Raw genomic sequence first — 25,486 nt, 5'->3', positions numbered from 1 at the left:
TCAGAAACAAAAGAACACATACAAAGCAATCCAACACATGACATCACTTCTGAAGTTGAATTCTGTCAGACGAGAATTTTCGTATGAAAGTAACCTCTTCACTTTCCATATGAGACTAGCAGGCAACAAAAAAACGGACGAAAGATCGTCCGATAATCTGATCGTGTGTACGAGGCTTTAGTCTAGGTTCACACCCTAGCGGGTTCTGCATGCTGCATTTGCGCAGGCACAGCGGTCCATTATTTTGAATGGGCTGCTGTACCTGCAGGAAATAAGACCACGACCCCTTTTTTTAAAAACGTGGCCGCATTGAGCTGCAGCGTCATATGGTTTCACGCACCTGAAAACTCACCGACATGTAGCATCCCTCCACCTCTACAAAACAGCGGCGGGTTCTGCATGAGGGTCCGCTGTGCTTATGCAGAGCAGACACAGACACAGCCCCGCTCTCCTCTATAGGCGGTCGGATGTAAACAAATCGCCTGTCTGTTTACACCCAACTGCTATCCGATCCACTGCATGGAAAGGGAACAGATCCCAATATGTCTGTTTGCAGATTGGATGTAGGCAGGTGTAAACGTACACGTCTGTTTGCGCCTACTGCTCCACAGAGGAGAATGAAGGTTCTGATCAAGTTCTCCTGAAAAACGGACAGGCAGACCAGATCCGACCGTTCGTATGAAAGGAACATTATTTAACCAGGGCTCTCTGGAACACTAGGGTTCCTCCTAAAGTTGCTAAAGGTCGAGTGATTAGCAATGGTGAACTGGCCTCAAGAGAAACGACTAACTGGCCTCAAGAGAAACGACTAACTGGCCTCAAGAGAAACGACTAACTGGCCTCAAGAGAAACGACTAACTGGCCTCAAGAGAAACGACTAACTGGCCTCAAGAGAAACGACTAACTGGCCTCAAGAGAAACGACTAACTGGCCTCAAGAGAAACGACGAACTGACCTCAAGAGAAAACGACAAACTGACCTCAAGAGAAAACGACAAACTGACCTCAAGAGAAAACGACAAACTGACCTCAAGAGAAAACGACAAACTGACCTCAAGAGAAAACGACAAACTGACCTCAAGAGAAAACTACAAACTGACCTCAAGAGAAAACGACAAACTGACCTCAAGAGAAAACGACAAACTGACCTCAAGAGAAAACGACAAACTGACCTCAAGAGAAAACGACAAACTGACCTCAAGAGAAAACGACAAACTGACCTCAAGAGAAAACGACAAACTGACCTCAAGAGAAAACGACAAACTGACCTCAAGAGAAAACGACAAACTGACCTCAAGAGAAAACGACAAACTGACCTCAAGAGAAAACGACAAACTGACCTCAAGAGAAAACGACAAACTGACCTCAAGAGAAAACGACAAACTGACCTCAAGAGAAAACGACAAACTGACCTCAAGAGAAAACGACAAACTGACCTCAAGAGAAAACGACAAACTGACCTCAAGAGAAAACGACGAACTGACCTCAAGAGAAAACGACAAACTGACCTCAAGAGAAAACGACGAACTGACCTCAAGAGAAAACGACGAACTGACCTCAAGAGAAAACGACGAACTGACCTCAAGAGAAAACGACGAACTGACCTCAAGAGAAAACGACGAACTGACCTCAAGAGAAAACGACGAACTGACCTCAAGAGAAAACGACGAACTGACCTCAAGAGAAAACGACGAACTGACCTCAAGAGAAAACGACGAACTGACCTCAAGAGAAAACGACGAACTGACCTCAAGAGAAAACGACGAACTGACCTCAAGAGAAAACGACGAACTGACCTCAAGAGAAAACGACGAACTGACCTCAAGAGAAAACGACGAACTGACCTCAAGAGAAAACGACGAACTGACCTCAAGAGAAACGACGAACTGACCTCAAGAGAAACGACGAACTGACCTCAACTTATACTAGCCACCAATGCAAGGGGCCAATTTTGCACTAACCACCAATGCACGAGGTCACTTCTAGCTAGGGGTGCACCGATCCGACTTTTCCAGTCCCGATACCTGGCATTGTGTATCTGCCGATACCGAAACCGATCCGGAACTGCACACATACACAATATGCATGCGGCTGCAGTACAGAGCAAAGTCACTGTTTCATGTGTATGGCTCCTCCATTCACAGGCGGAGTGCATCTGATATCACTCCGCCTGTGAGCCGGACCTATACAGGAAGTAGCGGCTCCGTGCAAGTAAGGGACGGCTGAGTCGGGACTCAGCAAAACCGGATCGGCCCGTGGATCGGTTAATTTTACCGATCCCCCAATCCAGCTATTTTGGCAGTATCGGCGCCAATATCGGATCGGTGCATCCCTACTTCTAGACTGACCACTAATGTAGGGGAGACATCGCCGCTGTTCTATCATTTCTGGCAGGGTTCCCCTAAACTAAAGAAAGCTGGAGAAAGTTTGATCTACACTAGGGATCCTCAAACTTTGGCCCTCCAGCTGTTGCTGAACTACACATCCCATGAGGCATTGTAAAACTCTGATATTCACAGACATGACTAGTAGGCATGATGGGAATTGTAGTTCATGAACAACTAGAAGACCATAGTTTGAAGACCCCTGATCTACACCAACGCCTTTCAAATAAAACCGGCTTCTATAAAAGAACATGTTTTCTAGCAGCGCTGATTGTGTCCATTCCAGTGGGAGTTTGGAATCCTCATACACAGTAAATCTATTGAACATAAACAGAACATGCTGATCTTTCATACGGCCTCTCTCTGGCCTTTGGTTGTTAACTTTTGCTCATAAACTATCTTCATTGAGCTCTGCCAGAAATTTCTATCGCCATATACATGCTTAGTGCAAAATTCACATTACAGCAGCTTGCTTTTTGGTGCCACTCAGCAGGCAGGAGGAGCCAGGCGAGCCAGCGGGGGACCCGAAAAGAGGAGGATTGGGGCTGCTCTGTGCAAAATTAATACACAGAGCAGAGAAGTATGCCTTTTTTTTGAAAGCCGCATCTTTAGTACCATGAGCTGTACATGTAATAAATTATTTGTTCTCCTGTGTTAAAAATGCTGATCTGGGTGGAGTTAACAAGCACCTCCAGTTGTTTAACCAGTTGCTTACTGGGCACTTTCACCCCCTTCCTGCCTAGGCCAATTTTCAGCTTTAAGCACGGTCACAGTTTGAATGACAATTGCGCGGTCATGCTATACTGTACCCATATGAAAATTTGATAATTTTTTTTTATACAAATAGAGCTTTCTTTTGGTGGTATTTAATCACTACTCTAAGTTTTATTTTCTGCTAAACAAAAAAAAAAAAAGCGAAAATTTTGAAAAAACCCAAAAAGTTTTCATAATTTGTTATAAAAATTTTCAAACAGGTAATTTCTCTCCTTCATTTATGTGCGCTATGAGGCTGCACTGACAGGCACTGATAAGGCCGCACTGATCAGGAGGCATGATGGGCATTGGTAGGTGGCACAGATAGGTGGCACCGATGAGGGGGCAGGGACTCTCCTTGTGGGGGACCGATGTCCCCTTTACACAAGCCGGAAATCAGCTTTATTTTTTTCTTCTGCGGATTCCCAGCTTCTGTTTACATCATGTGATCAGCTGTCATTGGCTGACATCAGAATATCTGGTAGGGGGCAGAGATTGGTCCCTTACTCCGATCTGTGATCACCCGAGTCTCATGGACTTGCTGATCACAGAGTGGTCAGGGGGCACGCAAGCAGTGTGAGCGTGGGAAGTTATACTCACCCGATCCTTAAAAACCAGCGCTCCCCCACATCCAGGGGTAGACTATTGCTGTCGTCCTCAAGTTCAGGGCTGGTCTATGGGCGTGATGACGTCAAAAACGGTCCGCACAAAACTGCTGGACCGCGGGGAGGAGAGGGGGGGTCAGGAGCAGAGGGGGCCGATCTTGTGCTGGGAGGATCTGTGAGTGAGAGGTGAGTATATCTTGGCTCTCTGAACCCCTAGACCAGGGGTCTTCAAACTATGGCCCTCCAGTTGTTCAGGAACTACAATTCCCATCATGCCTAGCCATGTCTGCGAATGTCAGAGTTTTACAATGCTTCATAGGATGTGTAGTTCGAAAACAGCTGGAGGGCCGTAGTTTGAGGATCCCTGCCCTAGACAAAACCATGCAGTGTGGACACAGCCCCACTGAGAAAAAAAAAACATCTGCCTGGAATTCCGCTTTAAAGCGGTAGTAAACTTTCCCAAATTGTACCTACAAGTAAGCCTATATTAGGGCATAACTGTAGGTACAGCGAATAACTCCTAAACTTGCCGTATTTACACTGGATGCAGCCGATAATGTCACCGGAGAATGTGCTCTGAATCCCCAGCATACCATACTGGATCTTCAAAGCTCCGTTACATCATCAGGTTTCCGGCCACTCACAGCTGAAATAAACGAACCCGGAAGGAAGACCAGGGGATAATGGAAGCCTCGTCAGTGGTGAGAGCGCCACTGGAGAGCTCTCTTCCAAGTCAAGGATTTAATAATGTGCTAATATGTGATGCATACTAGCACATTATGACATTTGGCTTGCAGGGCTTTTTTTTTTTTTACATGCCGCGGTCTAAGTCCCCTGATGTGAGCATTAATGAAACCTGGGAATAAGTATGCCATCAGGGAGTGTGCCCAGCTGGGAAGAGCTATGGAAGGGACATTGAGAGAAACTGGCATACTAATGAGGACACCTTGTTTCTACTCAGTGAAGATAGCTAAATGCTGTGGATTAAGTATACATAGGGGAAGTGGTCACAACTCTATGTTTCTGCAAAAGAGAGGAGGTGCAAAGGGAAGATGGCTTACATTGTATGTGCTTGCGTTCTGCGCAGAAATGATAACTACAGAATGTCTACTCCCGTGTATGGCTTTCCATGCTAAAGAATGGAAAGACAGACAATTGCTCCAAGTTAAGGATTTAATAATGTGCTAGTATGTGATGCATACTAGCACATTATGACATTTGGCTTGCAGGGCTTTTTTTTTTTTTTTTTTTTTTAACATGCCGCAGTCTACTACTGATTTAAGGGCCAATTCACACATTTACATTTTAGCGCAGCTGTAAAAAGCAGAACGGAAAGGCATCTGAAAAACAATTTCCAATGTGTCCTATTCACGCCATAACATTGCGTTGCACTAAAATGCAAAATGTATGACAAGGAATGTCAGTGCGCATTAAAAGCAACAAAAATATATAGAAATATACAGGCAGTACCCAGGTTACAAACAAGATAGACTGTTCTTAAGTCGAATTTGTTTGTAAGTCGGAACAGGTACATTTTTTTTAAGTTTAGCTCCAGCCAAAAGAATTTTTAAGTTTATTAGATAGCATAGGGAAGAGTTAACACCCCTGTAATGTTTGTTTTGCTGTCTGTGCCCCCATTCAGAAGATTTCACCTCACTTTCTGTCCCTATGACAATTTGGATTTTGAAAATTTTGGGTTGTTGTAGAAACAAGGATTGGTAATAAAGCTTCACTGAAGACACCTTTTTCCCATGAGAACTCTTCCAGGAGTGAATTTCCCTTCCTAGGGGGAGATTTCTCCTCACTTCCTGTTCTCTCCCTCCGTTTGTAACCCGGGGACGGCCTGTACATGCATTTTAGCACAAGTCATTGTGAATTGGCCCCAAGACATGTATCAGCGCACAGAGGATGGGCCTAACACTTTTCTCTCCACTAGGGAGTAGTGAAAGAATCAAAGTGTAGCATTTCTGGGATCCAATTCATATGTCTGCAGTGTATCGCTTCCCATAAACAATAGGGTTGATTTATAGAGATGCCCTGAAATTTTGGCCGCAAATGGTGTTATTGGCATTTTGCCAATAAAAGAAAAAGGTGCAGATGTTGGAACTGAAAATGCACCTGATTTTGCGGCGATTTTACTGCGAATTTGGGGCGATTTTACTGTGCTTATGGTTTGGTATTCATAGGTCATGGGACTCATCAAAAACAAAGGTGCATTTATGATGCGTTCTTGCTGCATTTTCAATGCATTTAAACGGGGAGGTGCTTTTTTTTTTTTTTTTATTCAACTGACCAAAAATGCAGCAAGCAGGATTTTTTAACACCACAACAGAAGGGCAACTGACCAGTGTGAAGACATACATAGAATTTAAAGAGGAAGTAAACCCTCCTCTACAACTTGTACCTATAGGTAAGCCTTAATATAGGCTTACCTATAGGTACTGTAAATATCTCCTAAACATGCACCGTTTAGGAGATATTTACCTTACATGCAGCCAGTGACATCACTGGCGCATGCGCTCTGAAGGAACAGCCACGGGTGCCGTTTCTCCAGAGTCCCGTGCCGTGACCGTCGGCTCCCGCGTGCGTGCGCGGGAGTGACGTCACCGCGGCTCCGGCCAATCAGATGGCTGGATGCCACGATCCCGGAAGACTGGACATGTTGCCCGTCATACAGGTAAGCGGGCGGCACGGCAGGGGCTCGTTCTAAGGTAATTATTTCATAATGAGCTAGTATGCGATGCATACTAGCTCATTATGTGTTTCTCTTACAGGTTGCAAACAAAAAAAAAAAAGTTTTGTGGGTTTACAACCTCTTTAAAGGGACACGTTTTTCTTGAGCTTTTCTTGCACTAAAAAGGTGCCAGTAATAGCCGAAAATAAATTCATATTTCTTTAAATTGATGATATGAATTAAAAAGTCAAACACAAATATTTATCAAAATGTTTTAAAAAAACCTGTCATTTTTGGTTTTTGGCCAAGTGCAGCCTGCATTTTCGGTTGCAAAATGTCTACTTAGTGCACCTCTTGATTTACTAAAGGCAAAGATGCTGTACACTGCAAGTGCAGTTGCTCTAAACCTTAGTAAATGAGGTAAAGCTTCACTTTGCAAAGAATACCCAATCACATGCAAGGAAAATAAACAGCATTTGCGCTTGCACATGATTGGATGATAAAAATCTGCAGAGCTTCCCATCAGATCTAGAGCAGCAGCACTTGCAGTGCAAACTATATTTACCTTTAGTAAATCAACCTCAATGTTTAGTACCATCATCACAGTACACCAACCTGGTAAATATTCCGTCACTCAGCCACGTTTGCCGACATCAAACACAATAGTCCCATTATCACATCCAAATGCAATCAGAATATTCTCACACTTCAAATGGTCGGCCAGTACAACTGAAAGCCCTATTGGTAGTCTATCAAGCAGCAGTTTAATTGCCTTTTATCAGATACACTCAGCCCTATCACATTATGGTCATTACACAGTTTGTGAAAATACAGGAGCTACCAATCCAGATAATGCGGTTATTTAATGGCACAGCTCCAGGTGTAATCAAGCAGAAGGAAAGGCTAAACTATAAACTAACTTTTATCGCGGAATTAATGGCTTTTTTTTTTTTAAATATATAAAAAACGGGCCCCCTACAGGTTTATGCCATAAGGTGTCAGTGTACACCACATTACAACAAACGTTGTGATTTCAGCCTTTGATAGCTGACCCTGGGCACTTGCCTCCTCTCCCCGTCTTCCTTCCGGGTTGATTCTGTTTGGCCACGATGATGCCACTTCCACGCATGCACACAGAAGTCACATCGCCATGACACAAAGCTGTGCCGTAAACGTACTCCAAGTTGCATATGCGTGGCTCAGTGTACGTCAGCGCTGACAGGTAGCGAGAAGCATTTACCAAAGTCCATTAGGGTCTCTTCTGTCATAAAAGCCCTGCCTGTCCGAGTTTTATTTATTTTTTATTTTCAGATTAATACCGCTTTAAAATGTTGTCTACCCATCGTCCTGTATACATTTTTTAATACATTGCAATTGTGATGTGGGGATGTCTAACTCAGTGGTAGATGCGTTTTTCAGTGAGTTCACAGCAAACAGGAACTTCAGTTTTAGAGCGTGGTAGCCCACTTTTTGCGACTTTTAACTACAGGTAAGCCTATAATAAGGCTTACCTGTAGGTACTATTAATATCTCCTAAACCGGCATGGTTTAGGAGATATTTTCACTGCATGCAGCCGCTCACGCGAGCGGCACATGCGCTCTGAATGTCCGGCGGACCTTCATCGTTCCTTGCCGAGAACTTGCCGGAAAATGCGTGCGGGAGTGACGTCATCGCGGCTCCGGCCAATCACAGTGCGGAGCCGCCGAACCCGGAAGAGACGCCAAGGGATCATGTCAGCTCCCACAGCGGTGTTCGGGGGTCCGTGTCGGGGCTTCGTTCTAAGGTAAGCATTTCATAATGAGCTAGTATGTGATGCATACTAGCTCATTATGCCTTTGTCTTGCAGGTTTTTTTTTTTTTTTTTTAAGTATACAACCGCTTTAATAAAAGTAACAAAAATGGAAGTTCATACAAGCATGGATTGCCCACACATGGGTTTTTCTCCAGAAAAAATAGAACAAATAAAAAGGCCAAGGCATTTGGATCTCAAGGCTCATACAGCTTCAGTTCAATGCTATGCAGGCCCACTCCTGGCCTCTAGGAAGGGGTTCTCCTGACCTTGGCCGATCTTCTGAGACTGACGGTTTCCTCTGGTCCCCAGGACTCTCTCCCAGTTGTCTCAGCTATGGTCTCCCAGACTCTCTCAGCTGGCCCAACTCTCACTGACCTGGAACCTGGAGTGCCGTTTTGAGGATATTGCCTTGGTTCCTAAACAGGAGCACACTTCTCTCCTGGCTACAGAGACTGTTCAAACTGCTACTCCACCTCCCCTGAGCCGTGCTCAGATCTCCTTTATAACCAGTGTGTGCACCTGGACATACACACAATCTGCAGAACACAAGACTGAAGACTCCATCCCACCCAATCCCAGATAGCAAGGATAACTTGCCCAAAAATTGTGGCAGTGTTGAATTGTAATGCCTCATACAGGGTTCATGCACATTTTCACCAATAAAATTCCATGACTTTTCAATGACTTCAGGTAAATATTTATGACCTAATGTTTCATAAAATGTCTATGTATACATGTCAATGCATGCTCTGAAACCGGTTACCACCCCATCTCTTTAATCCAGGACACATAATAATTACACAGGTTCTGAGGCTAATATAATGCACCTAAGGTACCAAGTGAGTTTAATTACCACCTTAATCAGCCACAGAACCTGTGTAATTAATATGTGTCCTGGTTTAAAGGGATGAGGTGGTAACCCTACATACAGTCCTTTTCCCTTTGTTTCTGGACCTGAATGAATGAAAAGGGGGTAGGTGTAAACAGACACAAGTCTATTTACATCAGCCTGCCCATAGACCTGCATGGACCTCATGATCAGGCCTGCCTGAAAAAGAGACAAGACGACCCTGGTTGGAAAGGTTGTGTGAAAGGGTCCTAGGGGAGAGTTGTTGGGGGTGGTAAAAAAAAAAAAAAAAAAAAAAAAAAAAAAAAAGAAGAAGCTCAACTGCACATTTTTACTGCCCTCCAAATACGAGTGTAAACAAGGTCTAAGCAGAAGCATCTCACTATGTTTACAGTATGATTATTATGATGATCATAGTACAGTAGGTGCTATATGGCTGTACTTTATATGCCGATACCGTGTCTGTAGTGTATATGCCGATACCGTGTCTGTAGTGTATATGCCGATACCGTGTCTGTAGTGTATATGCTGATAAGTATGCGCATATGCAGCCATATACAGTAAAGCCACAGTATCAGAATACGCAGCCATATACAGTAAAGCCACAGTATCAGAATACGCAGCCATATACACTACAGCCACAGAATCAGTGTATACACTACAGCCACATAATCAGTGTATACACTACAGCCACATAATCAGTGTATACACTACAGCCACATAATCAGTGTATACACTACAGCCACATAATCAGTGTATACACTACAGCCACATAATCAGTGTATACACTACAGCCACATAATCAGTGTATACACTACAGCCACATAATCAGTGTATACACTACAGCCACATAATCAGTGTATACACTACAGCCACATAATCAGTGTATACACTACAGCCACATAATCAGTGTATACACTACAGCCACATAATCAGTGTATACACTACAGCCACATAATCAGTGTATACACTACAGCCACAGAATCAGTGTATACACTACAGCCACATAATCAGTGTATACACTACAGCCACATAATCAGTGTATACACTACAGCCACATAATCAGTGTATACACTACAGCCACATAATCAGTGTATACACTACAGCCACAGAATCAGTGTATACACTACAGCCACAGAATCAGTGTATACACTACAGCCACAGAATCAGTGTATACACTACAGCCACAGAATCAGTGTATACACTACAGCTACAGAATCCGTATATACACTACAGCCACGGTATCAGATTATAAAGTACAGCCACAGAATCAGTATATACAGTGCAGCCATAGTATCAGAATACACAGCCATATAATCAGTATATACAGTACATAGACACAGTATTATTATATAAAGTACAGCCACAGAATCAATATATACAGCCATATACAGTAGGAACACTGTGGCTGTACATGTTGGTACTGAGGCTGTAATGTGTAATCACTGTACCTTCCATGTCCTGCTGCCTGACTATGCATGCACGTGCACCCACCGCTGGAATCCCCCACCCGCGGCCGGCCAGATCATAACTTCAGGATCAGGACATGCGGCGCCCGCTTTATCCACCTGCGTGCTGAAATTAAAGAAAAAAAATGCCCTCACGGCTCTCACCTCCTGGGCCCCTCAAACCTAGTAGTAGTGGTGGTTCTGCGCTGCTCCTCCACAAGCCAATGTAAAGCTGCCCGCCTCCCCGCTGGGCTGATAGGGACCGAGCACAGCACTGAAGGGGCGGTTCAGCAGCCCTGGCGCTGCCCCTGACTGCTATACGCCTACCTATAGGTAGCACCGACCCTGCTCCTATGCAGATAGACGCTTACACCATGTAAAATGTTATGTCACTGTAGAGCTGCACGATTCTGGATGAAATGAGAATCACAATTTTTTTGCTTGGAAGAGCTCACGATTCTCTGCGTAACATCTTTTACATTATAAAAAAATTGGGATAACTTTACTGTTTCATTTTTTTTTTTTTATTCATTAAAGTGTATTAATTGCGTTTGAAAGACTGCTGCGCAAATACAGTGTGACATAAAATATTACAACAATCCCCATTTTATTCTGTAGGGTCTCTGCTAAAAAAAAAAAAAAAATATATATATATATATATTAGGGCTGAAACAACTAATCGATTAATCGATTATAATCGTCAACTAATCGATTATGAAAATAGTTGTCAACTATTTTCGTAATCGATTAATCGGTCAGCCAATTAGTTGTCCTGCATACAGAATGCATTATTTTTTTACATATCAGAAAATACAGAATAACACACATACAGCTCAGTAAACCACCCATACATGTCAGTAGATGACAGAGAACTTGTGAATGTGTGAGGAGCAATGCCTCATGGGAAATGTAGTCCTGGGCAAGAGAAGGAACCAAGTGATTCTAAAAGGCAGAGGTTTTTTAACCTTGCTATAGGGACACTATACAGTACTATACTTTGCTGCTTCCTATAGGGGCACTTTGAAGGCAGGAGAAGCCAGAAGTGCCGTGGGGGGGCGCAGAAGAGGAGAATCAGTGCTGCTCTGTGAAAAATCATTACACAGAGAGGATAAGTATGACAAGATTGTTGTTAAAAAGAAAAAAATCCAATGTTTACAATCACTTTAAGGGCTCTGTGCAGGGAAGATGAGCAGCATCTGAACCCAGAGAAGGTGGAGGCTGATAGATTAGAGATGATATAAGGCATTACAATTACATTTAGACCCCGTTCACACTGGGGCGAGACGTCGTGGGTCGCCTGCCATAGATTAGCACAGGACCCGTTCTAATAGGAGCGACACAAGTCGCTCCGACTTAGAAAAAGGGTCCGGAGCTTCTTTGGGGCGACCTGGAGAGACCTGCATTGACTTCAATGATATGAAGTCCGTGCATGTCGCTCCGAGGTCGCGGTGCACAGCTCGCCCCGGCAAGTCGGATCGCCCCAGTGTGAACGGGGCCTTGAAGTAAAAGTTTACTAGTATTGTGCATTAGATTTAAAATGATTATATCCATGAAAAAAAAAAAAAAAAGTCTCAGCTTTTAGTACTACTTTAATATATAAATGTTATTTTCCCCCCTCCACCCTTCATATACCTTCATGTCTGACTCCCAGTTAAAATATCCTGCATATCCGACTTCTGGCCATATTTTTGTTATATACATACACATGAAAAAAAAAGCATGCTGCTGCTCTTCTGCTGCCCATACATGTATTGGATTTTTGGACAAAAATATTTGCATCTATATTTGTTCAAAAATGATTTGTATATTTGTTTAAGGCTACATTCACACCTGAGCGTAGCGTTTTTCGCGCGTTTTTTACCGCGATTTTACCGCGATTTTTGCGGCGTTTTTTACCGCGATTTTACCGCGATTTTTACCGCGATTTTTGTGCAGGCGTTTTTAGATTGAATAGAGATCAATGGAAAACGCCTGTAATCTGCCCAAAAAGAAGCTCATGTACTTTTTTGAGCGTTGGGCGTTTTGTATACAGCTTCAAAACGCTCAGATGTGAACAGGGGCCATTGAAATGAATAGGATTTGTCTTGTTGGGCGTTTTGAGAGCTGATCCTAGAGCAGAAAAACGCCCCAAAAACGCCCCAAAACGCCTAGATGTGAACGGAGCCTAATGGACGAGTGTTGTTTGAAAATTCCACTTGCTTTTAACAATAAAATTTTAAAATGAATAAAACTTCTGAGCAAAAACCACATACACTATTTGAAGATTTGTTTGATCGAGAAGTTTTCTATTCTGCTCCTTCAAATTTTCCTGTCACTGTGGTTGACACCGGACACCAAATACACTAATGGTTAGAAAAATCGGATGAATGTTTTTAAAAATGTTCTAAAAAAAATTTAGTTTGTGTATGGCCAGCATAAGTAACAGCAGGCACAGGGAGCTTGTATCAAGCTACCCGCCTATTAATAAGGGAGCCATGATTATATACCAATCCGGTCTGAAAATTTGCAAAACAGTGTTTTAGGTCTTTTAAAAATATTGGTCTCGGAGTCTGATATGTAGAAACATAGAAACATAGAATGTGTCGGCAGATAAGAACCATTTGGCCCATCTAGTCTGCCCAATATATCTGAATCCTATGAATAGTCCCTGGCCCTATCTTGTATGAAGGACAGCCTTATGCCTATCCCATGCATGCTTAAACTCCTTCACTGTATTTGCAGCTACCACTTCTGCAGGAAGGTTATTCCATGCATCCACTACTCTCTCAGTAAAGTAATACTTCCTCATATTACTTTTAAACCTTTGCCCCTCTAATTTAAAACTGTGTCCTCTTGTGGTAATTTAAAACTGTGTCCTCTTGTGGTAGTTTTTCTCTTGTGGTAGTATACCACATTTATACCTCTAATAATACATAGATCTGTCTCAGAGTGGATTAAATATCCAACTATATAGCTGGGTATTTATATTTACCACTACATATAGATATTCAAGAATATTAACTAAATTATACACTTTTTTTTTTTTTTTTTAGGTTTTTATCCGATTAGTCGATTAATCGAAGCAATAATCGGCCAACTAATCGATTATGAAAATAATCGTTAGTTGCAGCCCTAATATATATATAAATGTTTGGGGGTTCCAAGTACTTTTCTAGCAAAAATACTTATTTTAACTTGCAAGCAACAAGTGTCAGAAAAAGGTTTTGGCTCCTTTCACACGGCCGCTCCGTGTAAAAGGTCCGCTGCGGGACCTTTTTTTTTTTTTTTCCACGGAGCGGATGACATTTCTGTCATCCGCTCCGTGTGCCCGCATATCATCCTATCCGTTTGTGGATGATATGCGGACATAATGTAAGTATATGGCACTGCGGATGTCAGCGGATGATACCGCTGACATCCGATTTTCCTTCCTTTCCGTTTTTTACACGGAAGGAAAAATAGGGTTCTGTTCCGTTCCAAAAAACGGAACAGAACTGACAGGAAGAAAATCGGGTGTCAGCGGATGGTATTCTGCTGACACCCGCAGTGCCATTCACTTACAAACGGATTGGATGATTTGCGGACACACGGAGCGCCTGTGTGAAAGAGCCCTTAAGCCCCGTACACACACGCAGATCGTCGTCATACAAACGTCGGCGGACGAAAGATCTGCCGATTGTACGCGTGTTAGTATGGTGCCTCCGACAGATGTCTGCGCACAATCCGCGGACAAGAGTCTTTCTTGCAAACATGAAAATTTTTGTCTGCAGACACCAGAACGGACGATTGTTCGCCTGTCAGTACAGAAATCAGCCGACAGACCGCAGATTTGCAAGACTGGGCATGCTCAGAAAATAAAAAACACAGGGAAAGTTAACCATTACATGACATCACTTCTGCAGTCAGCTGAAGTCTGCAGACAAAATTCTTGTGCTGTCCTTGTGCTGTCTTTGCACTTTTCAACAGACACCGACATCCCGGGGAGAAAAGACGAACATTTGTATGACGACGATCTGCGTGTGTGTACGGGGCTTTAGTCTTTAAGGAGGTTAAACTTCCCTCCTCCGGGCAGACAGAAGGAAAAGATACAATGTATTTCATTGTGTTTATAGTACTGAACTGGGGATGTTATAGACCGGAGGCTTTTTTTTTTTACTATGAAAGCCGATCTCTGCTATCTCACAGCTATGTAAATAATGCAGCAAAGGTCATGTTAAGATTGTCGGGAGGAGAATGGAGATCGCAATTTTTTTACTTTTAATCGTGCAGCTCTATGTCACTGTCAATAAAATAATTAAGCATCTGCTCCACAGCAGTGGTGCCTTTCCCAATTCCATGACTTTTCTAAAACTTTGTGGGATTCAGTCATTTTCCAATACTTTCCCAGGCCTGGAAAGTGTCATGTCAAAATCCCATGACTTTTCCAGGAATTTCATGACCGTACGAACCCTGCTCGTACACACGCAACGATTATCGGCCGACCGATCGTCCGACTTTTGTCCAGTGTTGTCGTGTTGGTTGAAATGTGCCTAAACTGCACACAAATTTTCTCGGCCAACAAAAATCTACTTCAGAAGTGAAGTCATGTGATGGTTAACTTTCCGTGTGTTTTTTCTTCTCTGAGCATGCCCAGTCTTGCTCATCAGATTTTTGTCTGCCGAAATCTGTACTGACTGACGGAAAATCGGACGTGTTTTGACGGAGGACAAAAATTTTATAGCATGCACACCAGATTTTTTTCGGCCGAAAAGTTGGAGTTGGTTGGTTGTCGGAAGCATCATACTAACAAGCCGAAAATCGGCCGATCGGACATTGGCCGAAAATTCCCGGCCAATAATCGATGCGTGTGCACAGGGCTTAAAGCGGTTGTAAACCCAAAGTTCAAAAAAAAAAAAAAAACCCTGCAAGACAAAGGCATAATGAGCTAGTATGCATCGCATACTAGCTCATTATGTATTACTTACCTTAGAACGAAGCCCCGACACGGACCCCCGGACATCGCTGCGGGCGCTGCCATGATCCCTCGCCGTCTCTTCCGGGTTCGGCGGCTCCGGCGCAGTGATTGGCTGGAAGAGACGGCTCCGGCGCGATGATTGGCCGGAGCCGCGATGACGTCACTCCCGCGCATGCGCGCGGGAGTGATTTTCCGGCAAATAGATTGAAGGTCCCTCCGGACCTTCAGAGCGCATGCGCCGCTCGCGCGAGCGGCTGCATGCACTGTAAATATCTCCTAAACCATGCCGGTTTAGGAGATATTATTTGTACCTACAGGTAAGCCTTATTATAGGCTTACCTGTAGGTAAAAGAGTAAAAAAGCGGGATACTACCGCTTTAAGTCTGCTAACTTGCTGCACATTTTCACCGACAGAGCACTTGAAGCACAAGTTCTAGTTAACACTTTTCCAATTTGTAATACATTTACGTGACAAGTCTCTAGCAAGGAGTAAAGTTGCAGTGGCGAGTCTACAGCGAGAAAATTCAGCCACAGTGACCACTGTGGTGGGATGACTATTACACAACATAACTGAACCACAACTTGCAAAATGTTTGCAAAGAAAGTTGATCTGGAATCATGCAACGTGGACTTGCTGCAATTGTGCAACAAACCAACAAACTTGTGAAGCCTGGCAAGTCTAGCAATAGCTTAGCAAGTCATTTTCAAACTTGCAGCACAATTGCTTGCTATCTGGGATGCTCTTTGGAGTCTTTAAGTCTCCAGCCCTGATCCAGACTTCCCAAATCCAGAGAAAACCTAAAATAGTTTTCTCTGCTCACAAAACTTCCACAGGAGCTTCTCAAACTGACAATAGGGACTCACTATCACACAATAAAAGTATTTTTTTAATCATTTTTTATGCGGTCAAATTACTGTAAAAGTCAGGTTCCTGTGTGCAATGTGGAATGCCGACACAGAGACGTGATGTCACCAGCTGGTGTCCACTGCCCTAGGCGTTGTCTGATTCCATTTGTGATCACTGTGATTGGTCATCACATGGTAGAGAGAGGCTCTGATCAGCTCTGTACACTGTGCGTCTATGATCTCAGCCATCCAATCACAGTTTGGGTCACAGACATTAAAGCGGAACTAAACCCTCCTATCCTCTACAGCCAACAAAGCTGCCATCTTAGCCTCTGTTTGATCTGCTTGACAGCTTGGTTGAGAGCACAAGCATCTATGACAGTTACCATTCATGGCATGTTTTTGGAAGCCATTAAATCAATGGGTCTAGTTCAGCTTTAGGAAGGGACCACCCAAGGGTGACTTCCGTTGGGCTGTTAATAAAGATCACCGCAGAGATAAGTGTCCTCATCTTTACCATTCATGAATGCACGGTGGCGGTAGGTAGGTGAATAAAGCTGAACCAAACCCTCTTCTCCTTTGCAGCCAAGGAAGCTGCCATCTTAGCTTCTGTTTGATCTGCAGTTGCCATGATGCTGCACACGCAACAGTTGACACCAACCATTTGATGGTTTGACAGTTTGGTTGCACGGCACAACCAATGTCATTGTTAATAAAAACAGAATGGTGTAGCACTAGATTATCAATGACAAACACCTATACTGAATCAAAGTATGATGTTAAAGCGGAGTTCCACCCGAAATTTATACTTACCTCCATCTTCTCGCTCCCGGTCACCTGAAAAACAAATGGATAATCGCAATTTTTTTTTTTTTTTCACTTACCTTTTAGAGAAAATATACTCACCTTACTTCCTTCTTCCTCCCCTCGGCGGCCACGGCGATTCGTCACTTCCTGGCTTTTGCAATGATTCCTGGGAGCTGAACGTCATAGCTCCCAGGAATCATTGCGCCTGCACCGGCCCCGACGTCAGTTCCGGGGCGCGCGCGTCATCCCCTTCTAAACAGCTTCTGGGCATGCCCAGAAGCTGTGGAGGGATGACGCGCGCGACCCGGAAGTGACGTCGGGGCCGGTGCAGTGCATCGTGGGACCGAAGAAGGAGGAAGAGGACCGAAGAGGACGCGGAAGAGGATCGTGCTGGCTTCAAGCTGCCCACACCTGAGATGGCAGCGCTGGAGAAGACAATTTCAAGGTAAGTATATCTCCTGAAAGGTAAGTGCAACCCGGGACAGATCAGAGGCTAGCCATTGTGGAATGTGCTAGCCCTGACTGTCCCGGGGGTATTTTTGTAAAGAAATGTATAACCAGGGTGGAACTCCGCTTTAACATATACAGTCCAAAAAATTAACACTGTTTCATCCAATACCTTCCTTTGTGGACTTCAGATTCCCAGGAAAGGAAAAGCTCCAAACAAATGAAGAAAGGTGAAGATCAGGTGTGCCCAGGAGTAGAAATGAATCCAGCAGACAATATAGTGAGAGATGGCTCCTTACCAAATAGCTCTTGCCACTAGATTATAGGTGGCTGAACGCTCATATGAAAGAGATCCTCCAATGTAGTGGAATGGCCAGGCAGGAGCATAGGTCACTCTCTCCGGGGACAACCAATCATAGGTCACAGGGATATCCAGTGTATAACCATGGAAATAAAAAGGGGAAACACTCCCATAGTGCAATACCAATGTATAACTTTAATAAATAAAAAGGGATGCACTCACATGTAAAAACTTTGCATGTCAGCGGAACAAACAATGACATGCAGCCGCAGCGTTCCTGCAGAACATTCCTCCTCGGATTGTGGGTCACCCGGCAGTATGGTGGAGAGCTAACGCTGATGATCCATCTAAACACCAGGGACCAATACGAATTCTCGCGCCGTCAGGATAAACCACTACATGTTTCGTGATAACTCACGTCCTCTGGGGGTTGGTCCTGCCTGGCCATTCCACTACATTGGAGGATCTCTCTTTCATATGAGCGTTCTGCCACCTATAATCTAGTGGCAAGAGCTATTTGGTAAGGAGCCATCTCTCACTATATTGTTTGGTGGATTCATTTCTACTCCTGGGCACACCTGATCTTCACCTTTCTTCTTTTGTTTGGAGCTTTTCCTTTCCTGGGAATCTGTTTCAGCCAATACCTTCCTTTGTGGACTTCAGTGTTCATTTTTTGGACTGTATATGTTAACATCATATTTTGATTCAGTATACCGTATATACTCAAGTATAAGCTGAGTTTTTCAGCACATTTTTTTGTGCTGAAAACGTCCCCCTCGGCTTATACTCGAGTCAAGGGGAAAAAAAAAAATTCCCTGTCCGCTCCGACGGGTTTAAGGTTTAAAAATGGCGCCGCCCGTCGCATACATGTCACCGCGCACGCGCCGCCGCCGCTCATGTAATTTCGGCTATTCCCGGCGCCGCTCGGGAGAGGCCGGGAATAGCCGAAAGTATACGAGCGGCGGCAGCGCGTGCGCAATGACATGTCGGTGCCATTTTTAAAATGAAGGCGCCTCTGGAACAGGTAAGTGAAACAGCTTCACTACCTGCCATTATGCAGGGCTGCGGGCACACTACAAGGGATGCAGTGCTGCGGGCATGGTCCACATGTACCATGCCCACAGCACTGCATCTCCTGTAGTATGCCCACAACCCCGGATCCTCTTGTACCATGCCAGTACCCTGCATTCTCCTGCACCATGCCAGTACCCTGCATTCTCCTGCACCATGCCAGTACCCTGCATTCTCCTGTACCATGCCAGTACCCTGCATTCTCCTGCACCATGCCAGTACCCTGCATTCTCCTGCACCATGCCAGTACCCTGCATTCTCCTGTACCATGCCAGTCACCCTGCATTCTCCTGTACCATGCCAGTCACCCTGCATTCTCCTGTACCATGCCAGTCACCCTGCATTCTCCTGTACCATGCCAGTCACCCTGCATTCTCCTGTACCATGCCAGTCACCCTGCATTCTCCTGTACCATGCCAGTCACCCTGCATTCTCCTGCACCATGCCAGTCACCCTGCATTCTCCTGTACCATGCCAGTACCCTGCATTCTCCTGTACCATGCCCGCCGCCCTGCATTCTCCTGCACCATGCCCGCCGCCCTGCATTCTCCTGCACCATGCCAGTCACCCTGCATTCTCCTGTACCATGCCTGCCGCCCTGCATTCTCACCCTAGGCTTATACTCGAGTCAATGATTTTTCCCATCTTTTTGTGTTAAAAGTAGGGGCCTCGGCTTATACTCGGGTCGGCTTATACTCGAGTATATACGGTAAGCGTTTGTCATTCATAATCTAGCGCTACACCATTCTGTTTTTATTATTTTATTTGGAACTTGTACTATTGTTTCAGGTGTTAGCTGCTTCTCCTAAAGCGCAGCGTTTTTCTGTTTTTACAATGTCACTGTTGCACTCCTGGCATGCTGGGAGTGTAACAGTTTTCGGGAACTTTAAAATGAGTGCGTTTAGTTCTGCTTTAACCACTTCCCGACAGCTTCTGCAGCTACAGGTATCATCCCGTTATCTTTTTTTCAGCCAGGGATTCCCTTTTTTGTAAAAGCCATCCTAGCCGCTGATTCACCTCCCCTCCCCCCCCCCTTCCCCTTGGGCTCTCCTGTCTGATTGGGGAGCCTGTAAAGCAATCTGGCACTTCCGCTGGGTTACTACAGCCGGTCATGGACCAGATGGTCCCGGCCATCTCTATGGTCCTGGGAGGCTAAAAGCGATGTTATGACATCACTTAAGGTTTTTGGCAAATGTAAAAACTGCCACTTTATTTTTTAGGATCTCATGCTTCCTAGGGTAGAGGAGAGATTTGGGGGCTTATAGCCACCAGATGTCTCCATGCCTTATTTCTATCATAAGGGATGTTTATATTTCTTGTGATAGGAATAAAAGGGACCAAATAAAAAAATTATATATCCATTTACTCGGCAGAACAATATCTTTTATATATTTTACCAAACAATTGGCTAATATATTGTGTTTTTTTTTTCATTAAAGTGAGGCTCAAAATTTCAAGTCCCGAGCCAGGCCTAAAACTGTTAAACCCCTCAACAATAAAATCATTATGTATATGCAGTAAAGCATGATTATTAGTGATCGACCGATATCGGTTTTTCGTTGCCAATACCAATATTTTGGCCATTGCATATCGGTATCGGCCGATATTTTCGTACATTTAAAAAAAAAACATTTTATTTTTTATTTTTATCACTTAACAGGTACTCTTGTGGAGGCATCTGGGGGTCTAAAAGACCCCAAATCCCTCCTCTGCACTTAAAAGCATTCAAAACACCAAGTGGCATGTGATCAGCACAGGGCCAATCAGCACTGTCCAGACAGAGGATCAGGGATCCTGCATCCTGATAGGTCAGCTCAGTGCAGTATGAAAACTTCTCCTACAAACTTTACTAGGAACTGATAGAAGTTACAAGACTGCTATATACTGCTGATGCAAAGTCTGAGTTCTTACCCGATAACTCACTTTCCAGGAATCCTCCAGAACGGTCACACGGTGCGGGAAGCCCTTCGTGCACTTCAGGAGTGGTTTTGAACGTGTGCCCCCATGATGCTTGATATATGCCACCTTTGTGACGTTGTCCGAGAGTATCTGTACATGTTTGCCGACCGTTTCCCTTCGGTGATATAAATAGCTTTTAGGAGTTCCCCCATTTCTTCAGCTGGAAACAAACGTCATAATGGTGGCATATATCAACCATCAGGGGGGGAACACGTTCAAAACAACTCCTGAAATGTACGAAGGGCTTCCCGCGCTGTGCGACCGTCCTGGAGGATGACTTGGGAAAAGGTATTTAGCAATTTATATTTACTAAAATAATTGCATTTCCATGTTCTGTGTACTGTGGGAGACCAGATATAGGGAATGCAAACAAAATCAGCCGGGGTGCCGACATAGCGGTATCCCTTAACAGGTAAGTGTCCTAATGTTCAAAGTCAGCAGCTACAGTATTTATAGCTGCCGACTTTTTTTTTTTTTGCTGGGGTAGGGGGCCTGGAGCTCCGCTTTAGGTAAATATTTTAAAGCTAAATTAAATATAATCATAAAAAAAATTAAAACCAATGAATGTCACCGATTTAGGATGCAGAAAGACTTACAGCGGAGCGCAGCAAAGGACAGGGGAGCTGCAAAAGTTAACTTTTCCTATTAGCAGACAGATGATTGGTTGCTAGGCAGTTGCTGGGAGAGAATTGGCTCCCTGTAGAAAATAAAAAAAAACAGAGGGCGCACTGGCCTAGTGCATTATCCAACGAAAATTTTTCTTAAAAGGAAATAGATAGCTACTAGAGCTGCACGATTAATCGTATGAAAATCGCGATCTCGATTCACCCCCCCTGACGATCTAAACCTGACTTATGCTCGATTCTTTGCATAGCTGAGGGAGCAGAGAAAACAGCTGTGGAAAACTCCCAGTAACTATAAACAAAATGATTACATTGTATCTTTTCCTTCCCTCTGCCAGGGAGAAAGGAAGTTTAACCTCTTAAAGACTGGACCTTTTTCTGACATTTGTTGCTTGCAAGTTAAAATCAGTTTTTTTTTGCTAGAAAAGTACTTAGAACCCCCAAACATTTTATATATTTTTTTAGCAGAGACCCTACAGAATAAAATGGCGATTCTTGTAATATTTTATGTCACACTGTATTTGCGCAGCAGTCTTTCAAACGCAATTAATAAACTTTAATGAATTAAAAAAAAAAAACGTAACAGTAAAGTTATCCCAATTTTTTGTTGTTACACAGAGAATCGTGATCTTTATTCCAAGCTAAAAAAATCGTGATTCTCATTTTGGCCAGAATCGTGCAGCTCTAATAGCTACTCACAAACATAGGTTTTAAAAGCTTCATCAGGCTACAATCTCCCAGGCTAGCCAATACCTCGAGCTTGCATGCGATGCTGTAAAGAATCGCATGCAATTTGAACAGGAATGCAGTGTAATTAACGTCCGAATCACATGCAGTTTCCCGCACCGCTCCTGTGTGAGCTCAGACTTCTCATAGCGACTTCGGCCTGGGTTCACACAGCAGCGGATGCAATCCGGAGAGGAAGCACACCGCAATCCTGTTCAAAATGCATGCGATTCTTTACAGTGCGATTTGAGCCCATTCATTTTGTATGGGCTCAAATCGCACTGCAAAGGTATATCAGTACTCAGTGTCGCGAGTTCTTGACGGAAAGCATCGGCACTTATACTGACCGAAAAAAATCCAGTATCAGTGCAACCCTGAGGAGTTGTGTTTGAGGCGACATTCTCAACTGAGATCGCATTCTTTAGTGTGACTGCCCACTGATTTAAAGGCTGCATTCACACCTGAGCGATGCGTTTTCAGTGCAACATGCATGGCGGCCCTTTCACTACGCTCCAAAACTACACCAAAATGGCTCCTGTACCTTTCTTTTTGTTTTTTGTCGCTGACTTTTGTCACATGCAACAAAATGCCCTTTTTGGCGTGTTGGGGGGGGGGTAAAAATGAATGGCTGCTTTTTAGGAAACACGCATTTCTGCACATGTCTCGGCTGCGCTCAGGCATAGGTGTGCACACAGGGTGTGCCGGGTGTGCCTAGGCACACCCTAATCACCCTGTGCTGCTCAGATTTCCCCTGCTGCTTGGTTGCAGAGAAAGGGACTGGGAAATCTCTGTCCTCTGTCCCAAATGTGAGACATCAGGGGTCTATGGGGCTCCTAAAAATTGTAAAAAATAAAATCATTACACAAAAAAAAAAAAAAAAAATTGTAAAAATTTAAAGAAATAATAAAAATAAACTACTAACACCAACCTCTGCCCTACTGCGCTATATATATCACACCCTAATGCAATAGGCTGCGCACACCTATGCTCTCAGGTGTGATTGGATGGAATGGGCTGCCCATCACCCACCATAGAAGGTCCCAGGACCAATGTCTGACACTGCGCCCAGTGCGTTTGGCGGCGTGCGGTTTTTGCTACTTGCGTTTGGGGTGCCATTAAAATCAATGTGCATTTTACATGCGTTTGTGTGTCACCCCGTGTGAATGCAGCCTAAGGAGAGTGACCCCAAAAAAGGGAAATGAAAGGAGGGACTTTCACTATATATGATGTCATACAGCAGCCAGTGACATCACACAGATCAATGACATGAGACCACTAGAACGTATAATCATAGGGAATAACTGAGAAATATCCCCCCCCCCCCAGCACTTACCGGGAGGGGGGTCCGCCGCCATGCACATGCTGACAGCAATCAGGAGCAGAGCGGCCGCCAATAGCCATCCCCGGGATCCGTCCATCATCCTCATCCCGCCCTGACACTGTAACGAGGAACACAACAATCACAGCCACACCGCCTACACCACACTTCCCGGAGCGCCTCGGGAGCGCGCACCAGCTCGAGTTGTCAGGCTTCTGTCATGTGACCTCCTGCTGCGGGAGCGCTCATTGCTGTGCTCCCAGCTGACAGGTAGGCGGAGTCACCACGATGGAGGCCGGAAGAGTTCCACACCGCAGTGTGTTCTCTCATCCCGTCCGTGTACACCGAGCCGCCCGTGTGCACAAATCCAGGAGGAGCCCATTTATCTTATTATACAATGTATATTAATGACCCCTTCACACCGTACTGCATGGGAAAACCGTACAGATTTCACCTGCAGAGACATCAGTTTACCTCACTTTTCATGCACGTCAGTTATGTGCGCCATTCACCCCAATGGTGTCATGTCAGCTTTATTCCCATGCTGAAAACTTCATACATACGTGTTAGAGATTCCTGCAGAAACATTCTGCACGGTGTGCTGTGAGCAGAGGAGAATTGTGTGCCTGTCCATTACGGAGCGCACATGGTGAGAGCGAGGAGAATCCATCATCCCAAAATCTCATGTCTTATATTACTTCATGTACCACAGCTTGGAGACATCCCCTCCCCCCCTTACCTCTTCTCTCTCTCCCTCTAACAGTTTCTCTTCCACTTCTCTCTTCCCTTCCCCTCTTCCTCCCATTCTTCCTCTTCTCACTCTCTCTCTCCCCCTCCCTCCCTCTCTCTTCCCCCTCCCTCTCTCTCCCCCCTCCCTCTCTCCCCCCTCCTTCTCTCTCCCCCTCCCTCTCCCTCTCTCTCCCCCTCCCTCTCTCCCCCCTCCTTCCCTCTCTCCCCCCTCCTTCCCTCTCTCTCCCCCTCCCTCTCTCTCCCCCTCCCTCTCTCTCCCCCTCCCTCTCTCCCCCTCCCTCCCTCTCTCTTCCCCCTCCCTCTCTCTCCCCCCTCCCTCTCTCCCCCCTCCTTCTCTCTCCCCCTCCCTCTCCCTCTCTCTCCCCCTCCCTCTCTCCCCCTCCCTCTCTCCCCCCTCCTTCCCTCTCTCCCCCCTCCTTCCCTCTCTCTCCCCCTCCCTCTCTCTCCCCCTCCCTCTCTCTCCCCCTCCCTCTCTCTCCCCCTCCCTCTCTCCCCCCCTCCCTCTCTCCCCCCTCCTTGCCTCTCTCTCCCCCTCCCTCTCTCTCCCCCTCCCTCTCTCTCCCCCCTCCCTCTCTCTCCCCCCTCCCTCTCTCCCCCTCCTTCCCTCTCTCTCCCCCTCCCTCTCTCTCCCCCTCCCTCTCTCTCCCCCTCCCTCTCTCCCCCCTCCTTCCCTCTCTCCCCCCTCCTTCCCTCTCTCCCCCCTCCTTCCCTCTCTCTCCCCCTCCCTCTCTCTCCCCCTCCCTCTCTCCCCCCTCCCTCTCTCCCCCCCTCCCTCTCTCCCCCCCTCCCTCTCTCCCCCCCTCCCTCTCTCCCCCCCTCCCTCTCTCCCCCCTCCTTGCCTCTCTCTCCCTCTCTCTCCCCCATCCCTCTCCCCCATCCCTCTCCCTCTCTCTCTCCCCCATCCCTCTCCCCCCCATCCCTCTCCCTCTCTCTCTCCCCCATCCCTCTCCCCCTCCCTCTCTCTCTCCCCCATCCCTCTCCCCCTCCCTCTCTCTCTCCCCCATCCCTCTCCCCCTCCCTCTCTCTCTCCCCCATCCCTCTCCCTCTCTCTCTCCCCCATCCCTCTCCCCCCTCCCTCATCCCTCTCCCCCCTCCCTCATCCCTCTCCCCCCTCCCTCTCTCTTCCCCCCCATTCCTCTTTCCCCTCCCTCCCTCTCTCTCGCTTCCCCCCTCCCTCTCTCTCTGTTCCCCCCTCCCTCTCT

At 45.5% G+C, this 25,486-nt stretch overlaps 1 protein-coding gene across 1 annotated transcript in view; it reads right to left on the bottom strand.

The window, feature by feature from the left end:
- The window catches only part of TMEM123 (transmembrane protein 123), a 105,228-nt gene extending 81,441 nt beyond the window's left edge, over positions 1-23,787 (bottom strand). The window contains exon 1 of the mRNA XM_082248197.1: positions 23,550-23,787. Within this exon, the coding sequence (XP_082104323.1) occupies positions 23,550-23,643 (94 nt within the window). The 5' untranslated portion in view covers positions 23,644-23,787. The remainder of the gene's footprint in view (positions 1-23,549) is intronic.
- Positions 23,788-25,486: the final 1,699 nt, after the last annotated feature.

The sequence above is a fragment of the Pelophylax lessonae genome, assembly GCF_965119305.1.
Source record: "Pelophylax lessonae genome assembly, chromosome: 2".
NCBI classification, from domain to species: domain Eukaryota; kingdom Metazoa; phylum Chordata; class Amphibia; order Anura; family Ranidae; genus Pelophylax; species Pelophylax lessonae.
The sequence above is the reverse complement of the archived record's forward strand: the minus strand, read 5'-3'. Positions and strand labels throughout refer to the sequence as shown.